This window comes from Patella vulgata, chromosome 3 (genome assembly GCF_932274485.2).
Source record: "Patella vulgata chromosome 3, xgPatVulg1.2, whole genome shotgun sequence".
NCBI lineage: Eukaryota > Metazoa > Mollusca > Gastropoda > Patellidae > Patella > Patella vulgata.
In genome coordinates, this window is record NC_065881.2 from 47874068 (window position 1) to 47891290 (window position 17223).

General features: G+C 35.4%; 1 protein-coding gene across 2 annotated transcripts in view; it reads left to right on the top strand.

Moving 5' to 3' along the window:
• The window catches only part of LOC126815620 (potassium voltage-gated channel subfamily H member 6), a 190476-nt gene extending 177422 nt beyond the window's left edge, over nucleotides 1-13054 (top strand). For both annotated transcript variants that reach the window (XM_050541349.2, XM_050541350.2), the window contains 7 exons: nucleotides 1507-1606; nucleotides 2118-2270; nucleotides 3245-3438; nucleotides 6159-6270; nucleotides 7272-7478; nucleotides 9399-9720; nucleotides 10906-13054. In XM_050541349.2, the coding sequence (XP_050397306.2) occupies nucleotides 1507-1606; nucleotides 2118-2270; nucleotides 3245-3438; nucleotides 6159-6270; nucleotides 7272-7478; nucleotides 9399-9720; nucleotides 10906-11110 (1293 nt within the window). In that variant the 3' untranslated portion in view covers nucleotides 11111-13054. The remainder of the gene's footprint in view (nucleotides 1-1506; nucleotides 1607-2117; nucleotides 2271-3244; nucleotides 3439-6158; nucleotides 6271-7271; nucleotides 7479-9398; nucleotides 9721-10905) is intronic.
• Nucleotides 13055-17223: the final 4169 nt, after the last annotated feature.

Sequence of the window (17223 nt, forward strand, 5' to 3'; positions counted from 1 at the left end):
AATAGAATTACTAAGTTTGGCGCGCGCCGAGTTGATGAATATCTTCCAGTAGACAACGTCATTTAAATTAAATCGCTTTTAGACATATATTTCAATTAGGATGGCATTCTGAAGATAAATAATTTTAAACCAGAAATAAAACAACGGTTTGTAACAATATTGATCTTAATGTAATAAAGGAAACAAAGAAAGTCTTGAAGTCAGTCAGAAATGCGTGAAAATGTTGGATTTGAACGGAAATGAAAACAGAACAATGAGGGATTTCAAACGCAAAACATAGTATTACAAAACAGGATTGCTGCCATGTAATTATTGGGTAGAATTATTCTAGCCGTTAAATCATGAAGATTGTCTGGTGCCTTATCAGAGCTTTGTCCCTTTATGTCGACATGGGTTTCCGCTGCTTGCCGTCTTATGTCAATATTAACTTGTCAGTATTCTGTGGCCATCCCGAAAATCGTTGGGCTAATAAATCACACGTCTTGAGAGGCACAAGACTCAATTAATCGACAGACAGCGTCAACATCTCTTGTCAAAAGGAAATTGCTTCTCTGCTCTGATTTTAGATTTGATAGATAAGAAAAGCTAATACGTGTACATAGGACTTTCTTTTTTATTTTTACCTCACTTGACTCTATGTAATTTTGATTTCGAGTGAATTTGTTTCGGTTGTGATTTTAAATTGCTTTTGTCCGGCGCCCGAAGTCTATTAAATCAAGATTGTCTCCATGACTATAGACATCAGTGTCTTAAAAGAAATGAGATTTGAACATAGTAAAACAGGTTCCGCTATTTCAACGAACCTAAGTAAGATATTTTATTTTTGTTTTTTGTTTTTTGGGTTTTTTTTAAAAACAAGTCAATTTGTCGACGATATTTATTAAACCTAACTGTTCGGTATCACACTGTTAAACACGTGGCATTCAAATTTCGTCAATTTCTAGATATCTGATATGTCCATTTGTCGATTATTTTTTTTTTGTTTTTACTTTGTTTTATCTGTTGTGGTTGCATAGACGACATATTATCGGTTGCATAGACGGCACATAAACACAAAGCAACACCAAGAACGAAATTTACACTGATAGAGAATTAATTGTTAGCAACACTAGTTTTTGTACCTTGTGTTGGGTTAACGAACAACTGTATCCGAGGTTAAAATGGACACAGCCGCAACCACTGTCCACATTATTCTCATGGTTGTCTTACCCGGGTAAAACAAAAAGGGAGATCTGATAAAATAGAAATCAGAAACTACACATAATTCGTTCTTTATGTTTGTGTTTAAAGACTAATTTTGTACGCAATGTGTAATTGTCGTTTGTCTGGACTAAAATAGTTTAAATGTCAACTTATAGTTTTTCATTATGGCTGGTTTGTCAAAGGTGATCAGAGAGCAGACATTGTATCTAAAACGAATCGTCGATGCTTTCATCTTCTGTCGCTTTCTATCTAACAAACATAAATTTATAATTGTTTTGTTTTTTCTTCATTTTGGTTGTCTAGGTTTTGAAAGGTTTCCCCGATTGTCTCCAGGCAGATATATGTCTTCACCTAAACCGTAATTTGTTAAATAATTGTCCAGCTTTTAAAGGAGCCAGTCCAGGTAAATATATATATTTTAGGATCGGGAAATAAAATTACATAGTGCCATCGATACGGTATTTAGAGGCATAAAACAAAGTTTAATGAAGAATATAGTACGTGAACTTATCAGGGGACTGTGCCTAAATAGCTGCTGTTCGTGTGATAATTTAGTATTAGGCGTATTTACATTTTAGATCTGTTAGTTCGGATTAGTCAAATTTTCCTATCATGTTTGGATATCTAACTTTTCCTGCAGCTATTGTTCCTTAGTTATTGGGGGTTTTATTTTCAACAATCGGGGACGTGTTTGGTCATTTTTCCTTTTCTCGCGTCTAATAGAAGAGTTGCCCACGATTTAAACAGACTCACTGACCAAGTAATACACGTCCTGAAATGTAATGAAGGGATGTGTTAACCTGGCTCCTCCAGGCATATGCCCACCTCACCTTTGCACTAGCACTTGATTTCAAAACGTGTATTAAAAAAACATGCAAATGCGAGTTCTATAATTAAATTTTAATTCTTCGCAGGTTGTTTGCGAGCGTTGTCACTAAAATTCAAATCTACCCACGCACCTCCAGCGGACACGTTGGTTCATCCGGGAGATATAATAACAGCAATATACTTTATAGCTCGTGGTTCATTAGAAATATTAAAAGATGATATAGTTATGGCTATTTTAGGTAAGTAAAAAGTGTATTATATCTAATTTTGATGTAGTTCTGTATTGCAGTTTTAATGGCACCGCCAGAAACAAAGAACACGAATAGACAAGGAAATTGAATATTTAGTCGTATACAGTTATATCTGGAAATGTCGAAATTCAAGGCCCATTCGACATGTCCAGTATTCATGAAAAGAAAAGTTCGAGAAACCCGTATTGTAGAATTGGTTTAACGTACGCAAAACAACACCGCATTCTCAAAAATGTTATATAAATTATACACAAAATTATACTTACTCATGCACCAAGAATAATTGTAATAGCTTTTTACTGATGTAAATTTATTTAAAATACATTCTAATTTGCCGTAGTGATTACATAGGAAAAAAAATTACATGTCAATTAGATCTTATTATGTAACATGGATATAAATACTAGTATATCATTATTAATTAACCAAATCAATAATTATGTCTGTCCAACTGAAGACTGTGAAACACATTAAGTTTATTTTTTACATCTATAGATTACTTATTTACAGCCATACATTGTCTACTGTTTTATCTTTGTCTCAAAAGGCTATTTTCTTTATCCCACAAACATAGCCATCAATTTTTTATGAATGATTTTCCCGAGTAAAAGATTTCCAATAGAAAATATGTTTTTAGGTTAACACGAAATTATCAGTCACTTGATCTTCTGAAATCCATTTCAATTCTGTCCTGGAGTTATTTTCTAAAAGTCACATGTATTTGTGATGATAAATATTATTTTTTTATTTTATATCTGATCTTTTTGGGATCGAGTTATGAGTTATTTGGAGAGACTGCATACCTGAGTTAGGTCTAATATTCCATTTGTTGTAGGCTTATGTCAGTGTCACCACTTGAATAAGATGTAAGAAAGGTTGTGCGTCAATGTTTTAATTAAACCATTTCATGCAATATTTATGTTTTCTTTAAGCTCTTCTCGTTTTAATATTCACTTGTTTAGGTAAAGATGATATATTCGGTGAAGATATTAAGAACAGCGTGGGTGTTGGAAAATCCATGTATTGTGTTAGAGCTTTGTCTTACTGTGATATTAATAAAATAGAGTTGGACGATTTCAAAGAAATACTACAAACATATCCAGAATTCTCAGAGAGTTTCATGCAGCTGTTCCAAGTTACCTTCAATCTCAGAAAGGTTTGTAATATTCATCCTTTAAAGCGAGAATTTCATATTTTCTAAGAAAGTCAAAACATAATTACCTCTCTTGTTTTTCTATTCCCCCCATGGAATAGTTATCTTCAAACGTTTGAATTTGAAGTTGAAAATGATATTTTTGCCAATTTCTCAACTGGCAATAGTGAATTATAGGATTAATAGGATTATTCTTTAACAAGGTAGGACTGTTTATAGATACCATCTATTTTAATGCTTTATTTTAATACATTTTACAAATATAACTTAAAAATATGAAATTATCGCTTTAATCAATTTTATTTATCGCATAATACTGCTTCATAAAGTTGCTTTAGAAATATGGCGGAGCGGAAGCTGCAATGCACGGGCAAACGCTCTCGGGTGTGTAACTTATGGTTTTATGGACTTGAATTTGTCGCCATTAAAATCTTACAAAATGTTTGTGCGTAACTACGATTTGTGTACGAGTTGTGATTTAATATTAATTTTTTGCTTTTTGGTGTTTACAGGCAGAGGTGAGTATAATAATATGACGTCAGTGGTGCAATTACTTCTACTTGTCTTGATAATACACGGACATGCTACTGTATCACCACTATAGTCTGTAACCTACGAAATATAGAAATGAAATGTGGTATAACGTTCTACATTTCTGCACCCACCAGTCTAATGAAGATGGGCATGAGCTCTGCAGTGTGCTCTAAGAAATTTTTGTCCCGGACTGTGGCGTTTCCGCCTATCCTTGTCGACTTTCGGTTCGGGTGTCAAGTGGTCTTTTACGTGCACGCCAACATGCATCTGCAGCTGGAAAGGGAAAACCACGCTAAAAAACTTTCAGACAACCTTCTAGGCCAACGCCGGGATCGACAACCAGCAGACATACTGGTTTGTGTATAAGCGCCTTAATCACTGTGCGACCATCGGAACGAATCATCGAAAAGGGCGTGTATATATTTACCATTTTTGGCGTTGCTTATAAGCCAAGATCGCTGATAACTGCTATTCTAGATTTTAAAAATGATCGTGGTTTTCAGAGGCATTAGAATTGGGTCGTGGCGAATGAATGATATGACTCTTCTTGAAACCTTATGTATTTGCTTTCGATATAACTAACCACCGTAAAATCTATACATCTATGAAGTTATTGTTGAAATCGTTTCGTGTAACAAACGCCTTGCGTTTTACATCCAAATGACATTTTCAAAATACAAATATACTCTTCCAAAAAAGTAGGGGATATTCAGAAACAATACAAAACTGCGGAAATGCACTACTGTTTTTATTAGAGGTAACCAGTGTATGTTAATAACAGGCCAATTCCCTACACATGAACATAAACAGTTCATTTTGGGCGACTTATCTGACGGCCCCATTTCACTCGCAAAGAGATACACTGTCAAAAGTGAAAATGGGCTTTTTTGATTTTTGTCTTAATAATGAGTAATTGCTCCACCAATCCTCAGACATTCAGCAATTCGTCGTGTCATGCTCCTAATCAACCGTCCAATCACGATTTGGGGCAATCTGATCCACTCCTTTTGCAGTTCCACGGCCAATTCTTGTAGTGTTGTCGGTTGCCGTTGACGTCGACGAACACGTCTCCCGATCAAATTAAACGTAACACACTAAAGCAAAGATACGCTAAACAGTAAATCTTATGCAAGAACCGATAGGAATGCTAACATGGATAGATAAACCAGCAGGCGGCAGTTTTCATCATCCCTTTCTTGAAGTGTCAAATTTGACAATGAACCCCTCTCACGGCGCCATTGCGTGTCGCACATGCAGCTCAGTGGTTCTGTTGGGTCGATAAGTTCTTCATCTGTGAACATACTCTCAAAGCATGTCAAATGTCCATGACTATTTATCATATCACAACCTGCATAGGTATTTGCATTTCAATATCCCCTACTTTTTTGAAGAGTATAATATTTTACTTAAGTCGATGTATATCCGTCTAAACCAACAGAAAATTAATGTAGCTATGTTCTGATAAATTATGTCAGTCATATCAGACGTCAAATAAAACCATTAAATGCCCTGGGGGCTGTAATATTTGAGGAGGTGGTGGCGATCATGGTAGACTTTTTTGGTTTTAAAAAAAAAACAGGTTATTAATACAATTTAAAGATCAACGACAAAATGATTAAACACTATTCTCTGAACGTTATTCTACTTACTATTTTGTGTTAGCTGTCCATGTAGTATACACTGTATTCTTCTCTAACTCTCTATAAAATATTCAGGTTACAATTCTACGGAATAGAATTACTGCTTTTTATAAAATATATAAAATGTCTGTTAATGGTTACACCATGGTTACACCATTCTGGAATAATATTTTTGCACTTTTCTGACACAAATCACAAGTATAGTTAGCTTCATTTCTGCATCTTGTGCATCCAGATGGTAATCAATTATTTCTTTAAAATTTAATGGACTTCTCACAAATTACGTCACTGATTATAGGATCAGTATTATTTATTGTTTTTTTTACAAATGAGACTGAGTAATACTAATATTAGTTTAATTATGGAAAATGTTAAAGGACCAGGGGTTTTTTTTGCAAATTCTATAGAATCTAATCAAAATAGATGGATGGAGATTTTTGTTTATTGTTCATTTTCAGTAAAGCGAGAGGATATTGGGAGATTTGGAGAAAATAAATGTGGAAATATCACCAGTTAAAACCAACACTTCTCATGTATTCTATTTTATAGGGCACGTTGCTAGAGCGAAAAGTAAAAGCCAAGATGGAAGATGAAACTTTACGGTTTATACGACAACGACGACCACGCTTACAATGCAAGCGACGACCTACAGACTCCGATGGTAATTCATTCCTATTTATATTTACATAAACCAGATATAACACTTGTACTTTTTTCTTCCTGGTTTTCCATATCAAAGGCCATTTATTCTTTCCATTTATCCACAACACAATATTTGGATCATTATTTAAGATATGTTCAGTCAAACATGCTCCCCTTTCTTTCATAGCCTAGCACGTCTATTTGTTTCTTCCTGGTTGTCTATATCAAAGGTTATTTATGTTTTCCATTTATCATTTATACCCCAGGCCCCAGCATAGTTTACCTATACATGTATATTACTGGTGGGCGTCGTGAACGGAACCGCGTATGCTTACTTTTCCCGGAACAACTGTTACTACTTTGCACATATTACACCGATTTGTAATTTTGTGTTTATAGACTTCAAATGTTATAGCCATAGGATGATGGTACTAATTTTATTGAGATTAATAAGTAATTTTTATATACACAATCACTAAGAACCCATTTCGAACAATTCTTCTCGATACGACGGACCGAATTAAACACACATTATGCAAGAGCTAAATGTGTTTATTGCAGGTCTTTCTTTAAGCCTGAAATGTTATCTAAATTATTTAATTAGACATCCATTAACTTATCCAAACCATAATCAACTCTCGGTGTAATCGCTAGTCGGCGATATATAACGGATTGAATTATATTTTTTGAAAAGAAATTAAACGTAAAACTGGATAATCGAGACTTTGTTTTTATCGTACCGACTTTAGTAATGATGATCGAGGCTAGCCTAAAATTCAAAAGCTAATATCGCGGTTCAAAGTGGAGCAATTTGACTGAAATAATCAACGTATTCTATTTACGTTAAGTATTTTGTAACTATATATTATAGCGAGAACTGTCAACTCTTTATCTAATCTCCAATAATGTATCTTTAATATACCGAGAACAATATCGGTAATTTGCAATTTCATCGATCACCGTAACAAATATTTCAAACTTCTCAGAGATTTATAATTCTTCGACCTTTCAATTTATCAGTTAGTAGTAGAGGACTGAGACAGAGACGAGCTATGGGTTCTGAAGGTAGAGATCGAGATCGAGATCTTCTAGACCTTTCTGGAAGTGAAGATGAAGGCGTGGGTATTCTCGAACTATCAGCTGCCGCTACCACAGAAGACGTTGGAGATGACGATTTTGCACGAAAATCAGAAATGCCCCGAAAAAGTTCTCAAACGTCAATAGCTGGTGAGATTGCCTAAATTATTTGCTACAAAAGATAATGTATATATGAGTGTTTATTTCGAAACCATTAGCATCATTCAAAACCATATTAATTACAATTGGGAGCCGTGGTGAGTATACAGTGTTGGCCGAGAAAGTTCCTCGGTGTTTTCCGACGTGATGAATGGCGCAGGGCGGAGGGCCTAGCCAGGAAAAGCGTGTAGTCAGTCATTCGGGTGGTACGATAAACCGAAGTTCTGTGTACACGTGTGCGTGCATGTAAAATAACCTTTGACAACTTGTTGGGTTTCGAAATAAGAGTAGGGTGTAGCGCCGTTGTTCGGGCAAAATGAAATAAAATGGGGGTTAACGCCCTACCGTTCTGCTCCAACTGGGTTAATGAAGACCCACTCGGCAAACCTCGGCAGATTCCGTAAGCCTACATCTAGCCTCGGCTGTATGACAGTAAGTGATATGTACCTACGCCTATACATTTGCGATGCGGCACCGGTTTACTTATAAGGGAAACTTGCCCGCGTTTAGAAAGAAGTTCTCAAAATTGCGTCGTTCGAAGTGTGTGTAGAATTTTCAGTGCAAATTTGTCCTTGTCTAAAGAAAATCGGATAAACTTGAAAGAAAAACTTGTAAGATAAAACATTCTTCAAATACGTCGTCATCAATGACGTCATTGGTCGTCATGGACAACGACATTGTAATCCGGGAACTTGAAAGTAGTTCTAATGGCGGACTTTATCATACAGCCGAGATTAGATGTAGGGTACTGGAATCTGTTGAGGTTTGCCGAGTGAATGAAGACCGGCATATGCCATACAGTGTGCTATGAGGGGCATTTTGCCCGGACAGGGGCCCTGTGGCCTACTCTTATATCAAATTCCAACTACCAAGGGATCTTTTACGTGCACTCCAATGTATACACGGGACCTTGGGTTTTTCGTCCCATCCGAACGACTGGACAGCTGTACTTGTCAGGCCCTCTGTCCTGCACCACTGACAAGGGGAAACCATAACAGAAAATCCCGATGAAGTTTCTCGGTCAATGCAGGGATCGAACACGCGACCTCCAGGTTAGCGAGCCAGCGTCTTACCCACTTAGCCACCGTAGCTCCCTTGTCCGGGCAAAGTGCCACTCATAGCACACTGCATGGCGTATGACCGTTTCCATTAGTTGAGCCGCTATGGCGCAGTGAGTAAGACGTTGGTTCGCTAGCCTGGAGGTCCCGTGTTCGATCCCAGTGTTGGCCGACAAAGTTCATCTGGATATTCCGGCGTGGTTCCCCTTGTCACTGGTGCAGCACAGTGGGCCTGGCAAGGGACAATGTATAGTCTTTCGGATGGAACGAAAACCCGGGGTACCGTGCACGTAAAAGAACCCTTGACAGTAGAATTCGATATATGAGTAGACCATGGCGCCGCTATCCCTGCAAAGTTCCCCTCAAAGCACACTGAATGGTGTGATGCCAGCCTTCATTCGCCCAGCCAGGGCAGAACAGTAGGATGTTAAGCCCCATTTCATGTCATTTCATTTCTGTATTTATTAGCCCAGCTTGTGCAGAACAGTAAGACGTTAAACCCTATTTCATTTCATTTAATTACGTTGAATTTCAATTTTTGAAACAGTTGTTATTTGCAAAAATGTTGAATTTCCAATTAAGCAGGGAATGCTTTTTTGTGTCGCAAACGAACGTGTTGTTAAGAGTCCCATATATAAATTTGATTTTTATTCAAATTTTTAGATGTCCTTGGTTGATTGATTGGATTTCTTTTTTTTTAATAACAAAACATCTTATGGACGTGTATAAAGTTTGACATTAGGTAGTATTTTCTAACACTAGAATGCTAACACAGGTATACGTGTAATGACAAAAAATAATCTATAACCAGCATTGATCTAACATCATTAACTGTATTTTCTATTATAAATAGGTGCCATGTCTAACCTTATCAGTGCTGTTTCTGGTAAGACGAAGAAAGATAAGCAAGGCACAAGTAGAGAAACCAGACCACTTCTACCCAGAACATCTCATGGGCTTCCTAAAAAGGATATTACGTCAGACAGCTTAATTGGACAACCAGGATTATCACCAATAGCCTCAAGCGGAACTACTTATACTCCAAAATCATCATCCAGTGCCGGCCAAATATGGAAGTTCCCGCATAATATCGATTACGAAATCCGACAGCATACAGAAAAGGGCAGTATTCATTCCTTGGCCGATATTGATCATAAACTCGAGAGTTTATATGAGTAAGTCAGTCACTAATCTTTTTATGTCGTTGCCCCGGGTTTTATGTTTGAAATAGTAGTCCTGTGGAAGGTTATTGTAGTAGCACACATAAAATGGCTTGTTAGCGCAATAAACGAACGTGAAGTACATGAATAAACCCCATAAAGCCTGGCTTTTCATTGTTCCTAAACATTATTCAAACGCGGGTCCAGGCCAGACAACTCAAAAGTGTATACATGTCCTGTAATTTGTCCCCCACCCCCAGCTCACACTTGGGCCAAGCAGATTTTTTTTTAGCAAATATTTCATTGTTTTTTTCTTTGGTTACATAATATATTTTTAAAGGAACCATCCCGATTTTAACAGAGTCTCAGAAATATAAATCCGTGTACGTATGAAATTTAAACGCCAAAATATAGATCAATGCGCTGTATTTACCGTGTCTGAAAATTCCAGCTCAAAATATTGAGTCGTGTGGACGTGAAGTTCAAAAGCGTTTATTTCGGGTCAATTTTATCTTTGGGTAATCTATTACCGTTCCTTTAGAGGTCCAAACCGTGCGTGATGCGTCTGCTGTACTTGATAACGAACGGAAAATTTCACCTATACGTTATTTTTTGAAAATAAAAGTCTGGTTTTATCCAGACACCGTAAAATACAGGTCTCTATTTCCATCACGTATATTGAGTTAGTTGCTCGGCCCTAAGGTAGAGGATTTTACAGGCTTTTCACATAAAATTAAGCAGTTTCATTCTCAAAAATATAATCGAGACTGGCCCTTTAAAGGGACATTTGATCTGATCTTATTATCAAGATGATTGAATAAGTTCAAACACGACATTTGGATATTTTACGCAGTTCATTAATTTTCATTGTTCAAGATATCGTTTTTCGAAGTATAGGCCCACGCGTGTAATGAATCATCCAAATCAAAAACAAGTAATTGGCTGGGTTTTAAAAATTAAATCTATGATTAAATCCTCTCTGGAACCGTGGACAATTTGCTTACGGTACAATGCGTACATATTTAGGACTGAAAGTATTTATGTTACCTTAATGGTTGCATGGATTATTACTTTAGAAAACGTTGTGTTCTCTCCTTGGGTTTTATTTTTATTGATTGGTTAGGTCACTGCATTCTACAAAGATGCACAATTCATCACAAACTCTTTGTTTAACTAATAGAGTATTTTTATCTTTTATAGGCGAATGCATAATTTTGAAAACGATTTGTACACGACCGTCGACGCCATATTGGAGATATTGGGGCACAGGCCAAAGGTGACGTTGGATTCCACGGAGGTGCCGCTGTCGCCCACATTCAGGGGAGATAAATCTGTTCGGCCCAAAGCACCCAGACTTGTTCGATCACCAAGTGATCTGGATCGAACGTTGAAACATGTCGGCTAAAGGTGTTAATGATGTTGGTTGTTCCAAGTATGGACTAGAAAGTATGAAAATTGGTGTTAATTGCTGTCTGAAAACTGGAAAATCCAGACAGAACGATTTATACGTATTACAAAGCGAGTTGTCAGCTAATTCGTTTGATCTGCTTGCATCAAGCTCTTCAACAATACTAAGGTCGTAAGTTTCTTTTGAGTGGTTATTTTGAAAAAGAATCAAATGTAGATTTATTTTCGTCTGTCGTCTATAAACATTCCCATTGTATAGGTTTTATGAAGAACCGCTAGTTTATACAAAGAAGGGACATTTGTGGCTTTAACAATAACGGAGTTACCGTTCCTCGTTGTTTGTTTTTTTCTCAGTGGTTGTACTGAGACAGTGACCAGTTAAATGAACTAATAGCTGTGATAAAAGGACATATAGTGTATTCATATGCCAATAAGATAAACTGTACATACATAATTATTATATATTAAATAACGAGATAAATATACTACTATACGTTACAACGATATTGAGTTTAGTGAAATATATATTGTCATGTGATATAATTGTATAGATTTGAGTTTATGTTAAATATTATACATCTTGTAACATTACAATATGTTTTGACCTTTGACATTGATCTGCTGTGTATGTTTATTATATATAGACACTGTGTATTGCTTGGATTTTTAAAGGGCATTAAAAGATGCCTCGATCATTATATATTATGTCTATCATTATTTGTGGAAGATTGCATATAATGCATGATAACTATCACTTTAGAACAAACAAAATGTATCATATATTGTATGTTTATTGTAATTTTGATTGAACATGAATGTTTATATAACTAACTCCCTGTATGTCCATTATGCTGTCTGTTTCCGGACAACAACTTCGCAATCCTTTTGATATTTAGGTATTTTATCCACAGTTTTAAGAATATATTGTTGAAGATAATAATTATTGTTGCTAAGTTGGATAACTGGTGGTGTTTTTTAAAAGAAAGAATGAGCATATCGTGCCTCGTACACGACACTCGTCACAACTAATAGATGTATGAAACAATAGTTTGGAGCTGCATTTCTAAGGAAGTTAGGGGGTAGAAATTACCCCGGGGTCAAAGGCCACCAGCAAATTCACCAGCCCAGTTTAAATACAAAATAAACCCGACTGATTGCGCTTACCCCCCGAGGATCGCGGAACAGTGTTGCCAATTAATGTTGAATCAGTGACCGATATCGTGTATTTACTTTGTCCTTTAAGATTATAATTTATTGTCCTTGGTGCATCCAGTGGATTTTGAAGATATTACTCGTGGAATTTGAATTATACATAATTGGAAAATGATTTCATTCCATCAAATTATCAGAAATTGGGTGCCCGAAGATGTTATCGTGGTAATAATGTTCCTGGATACGGGAATTCCAAAGAAATATTATAATATAATTATATATATATGTGTATTTTAAGTCTATTAACAGGTTGTATTTGGATGAATATGTATTAAGATTATAATTTATTGTCCTTGGTGCATCCAGTGGATTTTGAAGATATTACTCGTGGAATTTGAATTATACATAATTGGAAAATGATTTCATTCCATCAAATTATCAGAAATTGGGTGCCCGAAGATGTTATCGTGGTAATAATGTTCCTGGATACGGGAATTCCAAAGAAATATTATAATATAATTATATATATATGTGTATTTTAAGTCTATTAACAGGTTGTATTTGGATGAATATGTATCAAAAAATGTTTAGTTTGTTAATGAACATACGAAATCTTTAAACATATCTAATTGATTATGAAATTTGTATTGTATCGCCTTTGTTGTTAATAGATGTGCATGACTATCATTATATAGATATGATATACTGGCTTTATATAGAGTTTTGATATAATTATATATTATGTATAACGTGATAGAGAATTATAATACATAGTAATTTTATAGTAAAATATTGCAATAAATACAGTCTTTATAGTTATATGAATGTGATTCAATAACCTGTGTATTTTATGTAGAAGAATGGAATGGAATCGGGTTTAACGTCTCGTCAACACAATACTTAGGTCATTGAAACTAACATGTGCAATGTGGGGGTGAGTGTGTCAAGACTGCGACGTTTACACCTTCTCTTCATCAAATTCCAACTTCGCTAAGAGCTCCTTTACTCTCACGCTAATGTGTACACGGGTGGACCTCGATGTTTCTTCAAAAATGACGAAGCTTCTCAGGATTCAGGCCTGTGAACTTCGACGAACATGACGGAAGTTTTGATCAATTTATTTAGCTATCTTACTCGTATTTACCAAGAAGCTTCCACATCTCCACATGAAACAGTTTGTATTAGTATAAGCCCCGGAGATTTCAGTATTGTATGAGTGTCTTCAAAGACGGTGTCGATTTGTATCCTTTGATTAAAAATATTCCTTAAAATAAAGGACGGATTGTTGGGCTCAGGGCCATAAACAAAGATATAGGATATTAAATGTACCCACTGAAACGGATCATTTTATTGTGGGATTTTTTTTTTGTGTTTTCTTTTTTTTTGGGGGGGGGGGGGGGGGTAAGCGCCAATGTGGACATAATATCGTCGTCACCCCTGTTCACAATTGCACGTTATCACATTAGATTCTACACTTTTCATCCTACTTTTTTTATTATGAAACTTGGTATGTGACAATATCAAGCCCGGGGGAGTGGGGGGGCTAGTTGGGGGGGGGGGATTTATGAGGGGGGGGGGGGGTTAATTTAATTATTACCTTTCTTATAATTGCCAGGTTGTGTAATTTTATTATGAGTCAGTAGTTAGACTTTTAGAAGAAAAAAATCCTGCTATATCAAGTCCATCTCACTTCCGTTGTATTTATGACTGCTCTCAGTTATGCCCAGTTAAAGACTGTGATACCTTTATGGAAACATTTTAAAAACTGTAAAGATTGTGTTTGCTGCTAAAGTACCTAATGATTGGTATTGCCCATACGAATTATATCCATCATATTCATACAATGTGTGCAGGCTATGTTATTATGTATATATTTTTCCAGTTCAGCATCACAGGAAACCACCATCGAATGTGTTTTCATGGTAAGGGGTTTAGAAAAGAATTACTCATTGCTGAGTAATTTTATTAGCCAAAAATAGCTTAGAACCGTCTCCGTCGATCTTGACCCCTAAGATTGTAGACCCCTCAATCATTAATTGCTTACGCCGGCCCTGAATATCCATAAGATCTCGGGACAAGGTTGATCCTGGGCATGATTGGCTAATTATTCACATAGCTCTTGACTTAGCCCCAATACGTAAATAAGATATGTGAACGCACTGGAATCTGCATTGATATATATAGAGAATCTCCTACCAGTCTTTTTTGATATCAAAAAATATCAACACAAGTTGATAAAGTAACAAAAAACGAGGCTCTGCCGAGTTTCTTTTTACTTTATCAACGAGTGTTGATTTTTTTTGATATCAAAAAAGAAGAGTAGGAGATTTTATTTATCAACCAATCCCTTCTTACATGCACAAATAGATAAATATAATTCTTTACTGTAGATTTCACTTTTACTGAACATTACGGCGTAGTGATACATCATTTTTTGACAGCAATTCAACCATTGCAAAGTCCTTTATATTGACCCAGTGTTTCCATCAAGGTCAATTGAATAACAATTGTTCATTTTTAATTTAAAAAAAAGTTATTTTTAATAAGAAATGAACTGTTCTTTGAAAATAAAAAAAAGTAGTTCCTTTTCAACTGACCAATCAAATTCATGTAAAGCGATATCTCCTAAGGAGATATCGCAGTAGATTATGAAATATATCACACAAGCGATATCTACTGTAGAATGTATTATTGGGTGATAAAAATGATTTAAATGAAAAATTGGTGCGTGGCTTCGAATAACAGGTCAAGGTACAAGGGAAATAACCCCCTTTGAATATTAGGGTAAACACCACTATTACTCTATTCTTCATTGAAAGTCATTCGTTACTTATTCATTCACCTCTATGCCGAAAGGTTACTTCGTATTCGTATTATAACTATGCCATACTTTCGAAATCTATCATTCCCGGGATATTTTAGTAGCTTGGCAACAAATTTGAATATCCAAGCGAGTCTGTCGATGGGTACAATAATCATGATTTAGAATATATTAATTTGATTCTTCTGAGCAAGGGAGTCATGGTGGCTCAGTGCAATCGATAATCAGGAGATCCCGAATTCGATCCCAGTGTTGACAGGGATGAGGGCATGGTACGAAAAAACGTCGGTCTTTCATATGGGATGGAAATCCGATGTCAAACCACGTAAAAGAACACATGACATTTGGAATTCGATGGAAGATTTCCCTCATGGCACATTGCTTGGCTTATGCCCATCTTTATAATCCTAGTTGGGACAGCGAGTGGGACGTTAAACCTCATTTCAATAAATTTCTTAATGATAAATAAACATCAACTAGATATTATAGAAATAAACATATAACAATGGACATTTAAATCCAGTTGTTAAGAGTAATATAGGGTAGCCCTATGTACAATAAATGTAGGCCTACTGTGCAGGGCGTATGTCCATCTTCATTAACCCTGCTGGCGCAGAAAGTGGTTGCTTTATCCAATTAGCAATTACAATAATTTTATGATACAAGGAAAGTAACCTCTTTTAATATTAGGATACAGACCACTTTAATGTTAATGTTTTGTAAATTTTATTTTAGACTAGGATTGCTCTACATTTTCAAAATGGAAATTAAACCTGAAGAAAAGCTCAGTGGATTATAATTATTTTTTTTAAAGATTTTACCTGAAGATCACATTCATTAGTTGCCAATTCATTCCCACCATGCTAAGAATTGGGGTTTAACCCTTCTGTTTAAGAAATGTTTTCAAATTTCATAGTAATATTTAGAGCGCATACGTTGTAACAGGCTACTAATAATGTGTTCTTCGTGAAGATCTGTTTATACGCGTGTCATTGACACATAATATTACCAGTCTATACATTAAAATAGTTTTACTTTCAAAATAGTATGAAATGTGAACAGCCTTTTTTTTCCAAGTATAGAATTGATCAAACTGATTAATTTTGAACTAGAGCTGTTCAATGAAATTGAGTTTTAAAAAAAAACATCCCACATTTTATATGGAAAACAATCACTGGTTTCGTGAAACATATAGCACGACGTTGCGACAAATGTTTGTGATTGATAACCATAAGAGAACATACCAGTGATTGTTTTCCGTATAAATGTTGTGGCCAACTTTAATGCTTTATTTAACTTGGTAAGAGAAAAATCAAACTGAGATTCGGTGATTTCCTACGATAACTGTCAGAATGATTATGAAAACTAATTAACACATTATAATAGTTAACAACTAGATAATGTAAAGGGAATATGCTGAAAGTTTCATTCAAATTTCTCATCTCTGAACTGAGATATTAGCGTTTGAATTTTAGGCCTAGCCTCGATCATCGTTACTTAAGTCGGTACGATAATAAACATAGATTCGATTATCCATTTTTGGATTAAATCATCATTGAGTGTGGGGCAGCAAATCGGATTCAAATCCAGTGAAAATCTGACACATAATATGAAATGAAATGAAATGAAACGTGGTTTAACGTTCTACTGTTCTTCTCCTAAGGTATTTCCATGTTAATAAATGTCTAATTAATAGTTTATTTCAGGCCCAAAGAAAGACCTGCAATGGGCAGCTTTAGCTCTTGCATAATGTATGTTTAATAGGTTATTCGGTTGGTTTTGTTTTTTTTAAGAAAAAGAATGCCGCTTTCAATTTTTCGACGATTTCCGAGAAGAAATCATTAATTATGACTATTTGATTACGAAATTTGTAATACTTGGAAGTTTAAGAAATTTATGTTCATCTTTGTAAATCGATCAATTTTTCGGTAATAAGCCACATAGTTATATAGTTGGATTCAATTTGAAAATGGATTTACAGGAATTACCCCAGTAAACAAGTTATAATAATAGTAGACTATACAATAGTGACATATTTTTGTATATGAAGAAATGGTTAGAGTTCTTAATTCAGAAAATTTAATGAAAATGAAATGGGATTTAATATCCTAACTGGTTGATCTCAATAAGTTTGGACC